This window comes from Lottia gigantea (assembly GCF_000327385.1).
Source record: "Lottia gigantea unplaced genomic scaffold LOTGIsca_4, whole genome shotgun sequence".
Taxonomy (NCBI): Eukaryota; Metazoa; Mollusca; class Gastropoda; family Lottiidae; genus Lottia; species Lottia gigantea.
The window spans coordinates 246,845-259,036 of record NW_008709379.1 but is presented as its reverse complement, the minus strand read 5'-3'; the positions used below and the strand labels follow the sequence as shown (position 1 = coordinate 259,036).

Genomic DNA, 12,192 nt, shown 5'->3' with positions numbered 1-12,192 from the left:
TAGTGTGTAGGGGAAGAGAAATAGCCACGAGACGTTCTTGGGTCAAGCCTAGGGACTGTTGAACTATGGGAAAAATTGCAGAAGTTGAGTCGCTGGTCATTTTCTGGCGTGGTGGCAAGCTTGCTTGCTGGCTATCTCTACAGAAAAGACAAAATTTTTTGAAAACGTTTATAGATCGTCACTAATTTTTGGACAACATTTTAACAATGATTCGAAATAGTTTTTTTTTTCTATATCCTAACTGATCACCGATTCAAACCATAAAATGTTACCAATCAAGCGAAGTTTCTGAATGCAAAACCACCCAATCGACGACGGCGATTTTTCCCACTCTTGCGAAGCTATCGCGATTCAATGAGAAGGCTTGTGATGCGTTGCCATCATCGCAGATGCGCGGCAAACATTCTGCGTATACCATAGAGAAGCGTTGGAATTGTCCACTTTTTCCTTCGCCAATGGTTCGCAAACCATCGCATAGCCAAGTGGGACTGAGGCATTACCCATTTGTAAATTTCATGTGTATATATTCACTTTGCTTTCTGTATTCTCTTCTTGCAGTTCTATCTTTCAGCACCATAATAGAGAATTCGTGCTATCATTAGAATGGTCTTCTTCACAATGTCAAGCTAATACTAACTTTTCCTTATACCTTGACGGCAATAACCATAATTTTTGTATTACAGAAGTTTGTAAATGCAGCGATTTGATTGGATTACATCAGCAAATCAGAGCTACAGTCTTTCTGGCCGAGGGCTTTGATTGGCTGTATTCGCTGGCATTCTGTGATACAAGAATACTGGGCAATGCAGTCAAGGTATAAGAAGAAGTTCGGTTAATATTTCGGCTTTTGTAAATCATTATAACTTCAATACTTTTTATTTTATTAACCGAGCAACTCATTCACAGAAAAAATCAGAGTACAGGTAAATTGTTGGTATTAGACAAGGTACGATGTCCTGTGTGGTGTACGGTGCGGGATTTTTGATACAGTTGAAAATATTAGAAGCGAATCGTGTCTGTAAAGAGTCCGGACACGCACCTCGTGTATTTCATTCTTCTATTTTCTACAGTACGATAGTCCTGCATCTTACACCACAACGGACCTCGTCTATTTGGGGCTTAATATGTTTTAGTATAATATATTATGTTGTTAGCCAAAATCATTATTTATGGTCACGTGAAATAGTCACCAGAATGAATTTGTTGACGTATATATTTCAATTTCATTTATTAGCTTGTAAAGTTGATATTTCAGTTCTCTACAACATTGGTGTCAGAAGTAAATACATTTATTGTTCCTGTTGTCAATTTCGTGTCTTCTAGGTACAATCTGTTTCTAGTTGTTTTCTTATTTAAAACTAATGTGTTTTCAATACGGTTCTATAGAGTTAATAGTGATTTCTTTGGAATCGATTGCTATTTTCATTAAATAAAGTTAGTTAAAATAGTCTAATAATTGACGAGGTTCAGTAAAAATAATTATTTGTAGTTTTCTAGACTTTGAGTACAGAAGATTCAAGAATTGGTTCTTGACAGTTTTGTGTACAGGATGAGAATTGACCGTCTCATCTTTTAAAGGACATTCTCGGGTTAATTGACCCTCTTCCTGACATGTAAAACACCGAAAAGCATTCCTGTGATTTGAGGAAGGCGATCGACTTCGAATCCCCCTAGAATCATTCAAAATTTCTAATATCTTACCAACTCTCTCATTAGTCGAAATCTCCGACTGAACTTTAATCACTTGAGCTCTCAGGGAATCTAGTTCCTTGGATAATGTAAATGGCTTAAGAGCACGTAACTGGAGGCTCTGATCGTCGGCATGTGCCTCTACTTTAGAGTCAAATAACGAGACCCTACGAACGTCGTTCTTTCGAGAACCTATAATCAGTTTTTGATTACTTATACTCAACTTTACTGCCTGCACGGCCTCACGGCCATAGCAGTGTGCTCGTTTATCGCTACAACCCATTTAAAAGGAATCAACGGCTACAGTTTCGACGATTCTATCAGATTCGCAAGCATTACCTTCCAGAGCTAGTTCCAGAATTCTTTCGGCAAACTTATCCACATCTTCCTCTATGTTCTACTTCATATCCTGCAGCTGCCGACGTTTCGTTTGAGGTTTGTTTTTGGACCCGAATCGAGCCAACTAATTTGCAACTAACAGATAGCAGTCATTTTGAACAGAAGAAGGTTGATTAGTAAAGAATTTCAAAGCCTTGTCCCCCAAAGCCTCGATCAACTTGTTGAGTTTAAATGACTCATCCCAGTGGTATTTGACAGAATTGTCTCAAAATGCAATATGTCTATTCATATACTACTACATAATTTATACAGTCTGCTTTGCCATCAAACGTTGAGAGCTTTGGTTTAAACTGAAAATCAAACTTTTGACTATTGGAAACTCTAGCATGTTTTCGATATTCTGGGGACATTTCAAAGGACTTGGGGCCTACCTTATTATCTCTTTGAACTGATGACTTAAGGAAGGCATTGGTTTTCTTACTGTATGTACCCTTTCGACAGTTGCCCCTGTCATAACCTTCTCAGGGTTTGCTCCATGTACAATATCATCCACTTTTTACATGATACAGGACATATCATGTCTAAGACTCTGATACTTATCTCTCATTTCTATATTTACATCACCATGTTTGGACCCCAACTCATCCCTAAGAGATCTTTTTACCATATCCGCTTTGGCCATATCAGATTCATGTTTTTGTTTCGTTTCCAACAATCTGTTATCAAAATCAGATTGTTGCATACCCAATGGATCATATTTCTTTCTTTCAGAATACAGAGCTTCTTCCAATTGATCAATTGTATTGTCCTTACATCGTAAATTGGATTCCAACTCTGAAACTACAGCTTTGAAATCCGACAACTCCTGGCTCAATTTTACTTGCATCTGATTCTTTAGTCCTCCTAATCTGGTTTCAAAATCTAACTGCAAGGTAGACATCTGCGATTGCATTTCCGTCTGTTGCCTCGCATACTCCTGCAAAAGAGGGTCCGGGTAGAGAAGCCTTATTCAAATCAAAAGACATGGCTTTATTATGACCACCGTCTCAAAGTCTAGAAAACTACAAATAGTTATTTTTTACTGTTTATTAATATAGGCGAAATAATTGAACCTCGTCAATTATTAGAAAATGAAAATAGCAATATATTCCACTGAAATCACTATTAACTCTATAGAACCGTATTGAAAACACATTAGTTTTAAAGAAGGATACAGAAATACAACTAGAAAGTAATCAGCAAAACGGAAAAATATTGAAATTTCTATCTACAAATTCAATCTACCACCAGAACATATCACCTAAGACAATCGTAGATCAGCAAAGCCGAAACAGATTGTACCTAGAAGACATGAAATTGACAACAGGAACAATAAATGTATTTACTTCTGACACCAATGTTGTAGAGAACTGAAATATCAACTTTATAAGCTAATAAATGAAATTGAAATATATATGTCTGGTCTGTAACAGATCAACAAATTCATTCTAGTGACTATTTCACGTGACCATAAATAATGATTTTGGCTAACAACATAATATAATATACTAAAACATATTAAGCCCCAAATAGACGAGGTGTCGGGTCCGTTGTGGTGTACGACGCAGGATTATCGTACAGTAGAAAATAGAAGAATGAAACACACGTATCACCTAAGACAATCGTAGATCAGCAAAGCCGAAACAGATTGTACCTAGAGTAACAGACACGACGGTGATAACAGAAACAATAAATAATATCAAACACAACTCTCTGTGTTTACGCATTTCCAAGACAGGGTCACGTGACTCCCCGTAGTCCGAAATTTTATAAGATTTGAACGACATATAGAAGCGAGGAGCACATATAACAAAAACACAAGACAATATTATGGAATATAACACACTTCTAAGGCTGGGCACATAACGTTTCAACACAATAAACACGTGTCGTCATCAGATGTAATAGCAAGAGAATAAAACATAACAAAATATATACCAACAAGAAACAATATAGAGATTAAGAGGGACAATAGATAAAAGGGTTTAAACAATGCGAAGCCGAAATGGTATGCTTTTAGGGGAATATTTATGAACGTATTAATCCGATATGCTCCGATGATAAAGTATTATATAACTATAGGCGTATACAGTTATAGAAAACAATAATAAAAACTAAGTGCATACTAATACAGAACCGGACGTCGGATTTATAGATAGATGAAATTGAACTCTTTCAGATAGTCAAGCAAATATTTCAACGACTGTATCATTTAAGGGCCTCCAGGATTCTCAGTGTAAATTCTGAAAGGGGCATTAGGCTGCTGCCTCGTTAATTTGTTTTAAATACAGTTTAAATGCATCACTAATACCATCAAAAGTTATAGTGTTAATGTCACCCCACAGTCCTTCTAATTCTGATTCATCATCCATAGTTTCTATTTCATTCCTCAATTCTTCTCGTATCTCATCCTCAGTTTTAGTCTTGTCAGTCTCTCGTATTGTCTGTACTTCCTCTTCTATTCTCTCTTCTACAAGATTCAATAAATCTTCACTATAAAACTCCCTTCCATTCTCTTCAATAGTTTTAATTATTAATTCTATAACAGATTCTACATCTTGTTCATGAGACATATTACCTGGTTTGTTACAGATACCAACATATCGCTGATAACATTGCTCCAAAAATTCTTTAAGATAGTCTGGACTGTTATCTACAAATTCTACTAACGTTACTTCATCATCTTCCAAATCATCTTTATTTGTAAAAACTACTATAACATACTTATAAACATTTTCACCAAATAAATTCCTCAGTATTTCTAAAGTATCAACCTCTTCTTTGGTAAATCTACCAATACGTAAGACAAACAAGAATGCATGTGGTCCAGGAGCAGTCAACGCTAAACATTTAGAAATTTCTTTAACCGTTTCTTCGTTGGGTATCTTGCTGTCAAATAGACCAGGGGTGTCGATGATATCCAACAATGCCTCGTGATTAACCAAATATCTCTGTTTTCGCTGACATCTCTGTGTGACAGGCATAGCAGAGTTCTGAGATGTAAAAGCCCTTTCATTTAGTTTCGTCTGACCCAGTATACTGTTTCCTGAAGCACTTTTACCCACTCCAGTCTTTCCAACTAGAACAACTCTATATTCTGAAATACAAAAACATTTTGTTCAAGAATGACTGAAATCAGTAAACGTCATAAATCTTTGGACAAACATAAAACATCTTAATATAAAATATATGGATCATTGTTGTTATACGTAAACAATGGTTCCATTTAAGAAATGATATTGACAAAGTTTGACAATTCAACCTGTATGTTCGGTGTAATTGGTAGTAAACAATTTATTAGTTTAATTGTCTATATACGTATAAAAAGATTATCTTGGTGGATGCAGTCATAGTCTATCTTGGTGGATGCAGTCATAGTCTATCTTGGTGGATGCAGTCATAGTCTATCTTGGTGGATGCAGTCATAGTCTATCTTGGTAGATGCAGCCATAGTCTATCTTGACAGATGCAGTCATATTCTATCTTGGTGCGGATGCAGTCATAGTCTATCTTGGTAGATGCAGTCATAGTCTATCTTGGTAGATGCAGTCATAGTCTATCTTGGTGGATGCAGTCATAGTCTATCTTGGTGGATGCAGTCATAGTCTATCTTGGTGGATGCAGTATTGCAGGCATAGTCTATCTTGGTAGATGCAGTCATAGTCTCTCTTGGTGGATGAAGTGATAGTCTATCTTGGTAGATGCAGTCATAGTCTATCTTGACAGATGCAGTCATAGTCTATCTTGACAGATGCAGTCATAGTCTATCTTGACAGATGCAGTCATAGTCTATCTTGACAGATGCAGTCATAGTTTATCTTGGTGGATGCAGTCATAGTCTATCTTGGTGGATGAAGTCATAGTCGATCTTGGTAGATGCTGGGCGCTGAGTAAGATCTGTACGATCTTTATAATGGACTTAAGATATATGGTTCGTTTAAGGTGTAATTTACTACGAGTACATACATTTGGAATTACGGAAGCGTACCATGACGGTAGCCATTCAGTTGTGAAAAAAGAAAACTTATTGACCTTTTTTTATGACACCACTCGCCATCGTCTTCTATGGTGCTATCAACATTACTTCCAGTTTACTCTACATATAATTCTGGAGGAAAATGAAATCACACTACAACTATAAGGTTTCTATATGTATCACCATACAAAATTACATAAACTGAATTCTTGAATATTTATCCTTGTACTATAATCCCACATTATATAATGTTTTTGATTCGTTAGATTATGATAAATCAAGACTCTATCTATCTGCCTGTCTATGCTAAAACTATTTTTATCGCGTAACCACAAAAGACGAAAAGAATCTTCCCTCTCTTTTTCCCTGGTACAGGTATACAATTCTAACAAATTGATTCTCAGAGAATCCGCCGACGAATTACTAACCCTGGATTATGTAACTATGTAACCATCGATTATATGTGGTAAGATTACACTAGGGAGGAGCTGTATGACCCCACAGAAGCGTGCATCGATATCCAGGGACATTCACGGTATACATGTATATCAACTCACTAATAGCAGAGAAGAGCGACCTTGTTACCAGGATAGATAGTGCATTGGCAAGGGAACGAATGAATTGAACATTTTCAGGTAACATAAACACTAGAGGTTTCACTTGGTTGTTTTTTATGTGATTACATGATCAACAAATCCCGGCCACAATCCATGCTGAGAAGGTGTTTTGTGTTAGGAATTCGCTTCAAGATTACAGCTCTTACAGGTTATAAATAGAGGTAAGTTTAATGTTCCACTCTCAGTCTTTGAAAACACTGATCATTATAAATACGAAACGTGTCCACTCTTACACAAAGCTTGATGCCTCAATACGACCAGGTTTGTCAACTCTGCACCTCATCCATACAGACCAGTGTGCACACACTTATGTCGTTTCATCGTATTTCACAGACGATCTTATGTGATAGGATTATCAACCTCAAATCAGAAATGATAGAGTATTCTAAACATGGTCGTTTAAGTCGGTGACGTAGCAAGCATTTTATTGACGGGGGCCATTTTCATTAACGCAAAGTCTTTCTATATTACCATCTTCTCTACCTAAAGACATTCTTATTCACTGAAACCTATAATTAGACTTTAATTACTCTGATATAACTTTTTTTTGAATAATGAAGATTTCTGTCAGTGGTTCACTAGAATTACGGCAGTCACACATTGTTAGTTACTTATAGGTTCTATAGTAAAAGATGGGTTTCCTTGTTTTTTAGTGTCAAATTAAGCAAACTATTTGATTAATTTGTGTTTCTAATGAATTATCATGTATTCTTAATCATATCATTATGTTCTTCATATAATAAAGAGTTTTTAATCAATTATAACTGTCCATGTATGTGTAGTCTGGTTGAACAAAAAAGACTCACTCACTCACTCACTCACTCACTCAAATTCTGCTAGTAATTCTCTTCTAATTTAGCTAATTATGAAGTAATTATGGACATGTTAGACAAACTGGTATTTTTCAAGTCATTAGAACAACTCTATTTTCTATTCATATAAGTATTAGCATTTCCATATTCATAAATGAAAATAAGGGAACCAATCTTTAATAAAGTTTGTTTTTATTTTAGTGAGTGTTGATTCAACTTTGTGACGATATGGCAGCGGCCACTAATATTGACAAAGGTAAGCTAATTTATGTTTGATCAGTGTCCCTGAAACAAATAAACTGTATAGAAAACCTCTTTACAATCCCTTTCAACTGAATCTTAGCCTACTTATTCAGCGGTGAAGATTCAATGAATTCAGCTGGTCGTAGTCGGAGATGCAAACCATTTCACGATCAACCACCTGTTGTATATAAATGACAATAACCAAGTTTATTTATTGATATATTTCAGAATATCGTATTGTAATAATCGGCAAGACTGGAACTGGTAAAAGTAGTCTGGGTAACAGTATATTGTCGTATAAAGATGACGAAAACCGCCCTTTTCCATCACAAACTTCAGCAAATTCTGTAACTAAAACGTGTCAAAGGGGCTTTGTGTTCTTAAAACATAAAAAAACATCGTTAGTTGTCATCGACACTCCTGGGCTGTTTGACACAAATGTAGCCAATGATGAAACCATCACCGAAATCGTTAAATGTGTTGCTTTAGCAGCTCCTGGTCCCAACTTGTTCTTATTTGTACTGAGTCTTAAACGGTTAACCAAAGAAGATATCGATTCAATTGAACTGTTAAAATCCACATTTGGTAAAGATGTCCTTAAATATGCGGCGGTAGTTTTTACTTGCAAGGATGAATTAGAGTATAAAGATATACAGGAGTACATTGAGGACAGTCAACAATTCCTGAAAGATTTGATATTTGATTGTGGTGGTCGGCATGCAGCTATTTGTACCAAAAAGTCGAGAGCCAAAAATTACAAAAAAGACGTTAAAGGCATGCTTGATTTAATTACCCACATCATTGAAAGCCATAGTTACAAATTTTATACAGCAGAGATGTTCAAAGTTGCTGATACCATTTTAAAGAAAGAGGTTGAAACTCGATCAGAGAAGGAACCCGAGAGAATGAAGGAAGAGATAAAAGAAGAAGTTAAATCTGAAATTGAAAAGAAGGATTCTGGTTCAGAACAATCTGGGTTATGGCAAGCGTTGAATGCCGGAGTTAAAGCAGCTATTCCATGGGCACAGTGGGCATGGGGAGCGGTAACACGGTGGTAATAAGCAGCCTGCGGACTATAATCTTTAAAGTTTAACAGATTCATCATTATCTCCATGAGATGATATTTCATTTTGTCATTTATTCGGTTATTTTAAGTAGAATTATTAGTCTTTTAGGTCAACTTCAGCCATCTGTATCAGTTTTCAGAATAAAATCCCATTTCTTGCGGGTCACATGGATTTGAAGGCTAAAATGTCGACGGTGAGTTGTGGACACTATTACTGATTAGCTCAGATTAGATCAGGTCGAGAGTAACAACAACAAAACACAACACCAGCAAACAACAAGAACCAACAAAAACCAATCAACAAACACACAAACAACAACAACAAACAACAGCAACAAGCAAAAAAATAAAATTGAATAACAACAATAAACAACAACAACAACAACATCAACAATCAACAACGACAGCAACAAAATAACAACAAACAATGACAAGCAGCATCAATATCACCAACAACAACAAAGCCAACCAACCAACAATCACACAAACAGCAATAACAGACAGCAACGACAAACAACAACAAAATAACAACAAACTACAACAAACTACAACAAACAATAAAAAACAACAACAACACAACAACAAAAGGTAACAACAACAATATACAACACAGAAGTTAAGTTTCAAACTTTAATTGCACATGTGTGTCTCTGTATATTGTGTATGTGGTAAAAAGCTACAAAAGTAAAATTTACAATAATACGATGCAATCCTTATTACAAATTTACTATGAGCTATGAAACACGGGATGCGAAATGACGTGAGGGCGGAGCGACATAAGGGCTAAGTGTAATGGCTTGCACGCACGATGTAAACAATTGTACCTTTCACGATTTTTTTTTTCGCTTGATAAAGGGATTAGTCCCGAAGCGTAACTACATTAACTTTAATTGTTTGACTTTTTCAATATCCATATTGGATATTCGTCAATGGCGAAAGAAATGTTGATAACTATGTAATGATTCTATTCATTACACGACTTTTAGAGGCTTTATTTGGATAAGAAATGAATAAGATTTTATTCGTAAGGAACCGCGCTTCCGGTTGTACAACAATACACTAGAGTTATCCCCCTTAATTTGGGAGAAATTATTGTATCGATAAAAAAATACGTCGACCTTGACATTGACCTAAATAAAGATATTACAGTGAAGAAATGCTTATGGTAGATGTTTCACGTTGTAAAATCAATTGTGCATTAGATGTTATATGTATTTTGTATTAGAGGCTTCTTGTATTTTATCTTTTGCATAAGACGTTTTAGGTATTTGTTATTGCATTATCTTACATTTGGTTTTTGAATTAGACATTTCTGCATAGCATTAGGTTTTTGCCGCTTTCCCCCGCCATCTAGGTGTAAACGTTGTTTTGTTCTCACAATGCCTTAATGAGTTTTGTGAGCAAGTTCAATCAACTGCGTTTGCAAGGATGTAAGAACAGCAATAAGATTCTTCCTAAATATTAAAGTATCTTGAACATCAAGTTCATCACGTATGTTGTAGAAAGGAAACAATTCAGAATCAATCTTTTTATCGGTGGGTCAACCATCTGTAATAAGTCGTCGTATACTCTGTACTAGCAGAACGAAGATCATCAATGGAGATAGCATGGAGTTGACTATTTACCATAGCAATCATTTCTGAATCGTATTGTATTTTTATATCAGTAGTAGGTAAAGGTAGGCGAGACATACAATCGGCAATGAAGTTGTCAGAACCTTCTCTGTATTCTACAGAAAAAATCGTACACCATTAGTCGGGCAGCCCTTCTTGAATTCTCATATTTGAACGACCAAGACCTTTAGAAGTAAAAATGGTTTACAGGGGTTGATGGTCTGTCCTCAATTCAAAATGACGCCCCATAAGAACAAACGCCACTTTTCAACTCCCCAAAACACAAGCAAGGCCCTCTTTCTCAATGGTAGATTAATGACGTTCGCAGTCAGAAAGAGTTCTGGAGGCAAAAGCAACAGTACGTTCACCATGTTCAGAATGCATCTTGGTTAGCACAGCACTTAAACCGTAGTTTGAAGCATCGTAGAGACATAAGGGTAGTGGAGAATCGTATAATGCGAGAACAGGACTAGCAGTAATAAGCCCTTTATGTTTTGTGAAACTCTTCTGTGCAGAAATATTCCACAGAAATTTTGTAGAATGGCAGTACCATAATTCGGTGTGGGTGCAGATAAAATAGATTCAACTAATTCAGCTCGTGGCGATATACCAGAAGATGAAAAAGTATGACCCAAAAAGTTAATACTGAACTGGTGTAATTTACACTTATTTAAATTGAGGCGTAATTTGTATTGGTGAGGTCTGTGTAGACAAACGTTGGTCATGCTATTCCACGGTTCTTTCGTAAATAGCAATATCATCCAGTTTACACTTGGCACCTGGTAAGTCGCTTAGAATTGTAGACATCATACGTTCAAAGAACGCAGGTGCAGATGCAAGACCGAAAGGAATACATTTTGTAGCGGTATTGCCCTTCGTGTGTAATGAAGCAGGTTAAGAATCATCAAGCGAAATCTGATGATAAGCTTCTTGAAGATCAAGGACACTGAAAAGTATAGCATCTTTGAAATCAGATAGCAGTTAATAGATTCCATTTACTGTACATAACCTTATAGCATTTTTCATTACTACTAGAATATTTGACACCCAAGGTGAAGAATCACATTTTTCAATAATACCGGAACTTTCCAAACGAATGAGTTCACTTTTAACACTACAACCAGGGGCAATCGGCACAATTTTGCAAAATTGGTGTAACATTTGGATTAACAGTTACTTTATGAACGAAAGAGTCTACAAGTGTATTGACTCGGCGAGTTTTGAGTTTTGAATCGGCGGTACTACTTAAGCTCGATTCGACGGCTACGCGAAAAGGTGGCCAAATTGTCTTCAGGACCCGAACCGTCTATTGTTAGCTGATTTGTTAGTCGCTATAATTGCTTATAACATAACAAATGCGCCTTTCCACCTTCAGAGGTAAATGTCAGTTGCTACGAACAGCTAACAAAGTCTTTTACATTAATAATAATCCACTGTTCGCAGCAACTGACAAAGACTATCAATAATACTGCTGCAAACAGCTAACAAAGGTAAACATTGATTAAAAAATATTCATAATTCATGGTTATACCTAAACCCGACATTCCTTTTGCCTTAGTACTAGGCTATAGTTACTGGGCCACTAGTAGTACTATGCAATTGTTACTGGGCCACTGGTAGTACTAGGCTATTGTTACTGGGCCACTAGTAGTACCTGGGTATTGTTCCTAGACCCTTGGTAGTACCTGGGTATTGTTACTGGGCCACTGGTAGTACTAGGCTATTGTTACTGGGCCACTGGTAGTACTAGGCTATTGTTACTGGGCCACTGGTAGTACCTGGGTATTGTTACTAGACC

The 12,192-nt window shown here is 36.3% G+C and overlaps 3 protein-coding genes across 3 annotated transcripts; 1 reads left to right on the top strand and 2 right to left on the bottom strand.

Moving 5' to 3' along the window:
• Positions 1 to 1,435: 1,435 nt before the first annotated feature.
• On the bottom strand, positions 1,436 to 2,980 carry LOTGIDRAFT_153567 (hypothetical protein; the record flags this gene model as incomplete). The annotated part of the gene is made up of 2 exons (XM_009059594.1): positions 1,436 to 1,961; positions 2,589 to 2,980. The coding sequence occupies 2 exons, from the start codon at positions 2,978 to 2,980 to the stop codon at positions 1,436 to 1,438; spliced, it is 918 nt and encodes a 305-aa protein (XP_009057842.1).
• A 1,342-nt stretch (positions 2,981 to 4,322) lies between these two features.
• Positions 4,323 to 5,168, bottom strand: LOTGIDRAFT_105468 (hypothetical protein; the record flags this gene model as incomplete). Its single annotated transcript, XM_009059593.1, has 1 exon — positions 4,323 to 5,168. A coding segment is annotated over one exon (846 nt), but the record flags the coding sequence as incomplete, so codon positions are not given.
• A 2,771-nt stretch (positions 5,169 to 7,939) lies between these two features.
• LOTGIDRAFT_85346 (hypothetical protein) lies at positions 7,940 to 8,638 on the top strand (the record flags this gene model as incomplete). The annotated part of the gene is made up of 1 exon (XM_009059572.1): positions 7,940 to 8,638. A coding segment is annotated over one exon (699 nt), but the record flags the coding sequence as incomplete, so codon positions are not given.
• Between the last annotated feature and the right edge of the window lie 3,554 nt (positions 8,639 to 12,192).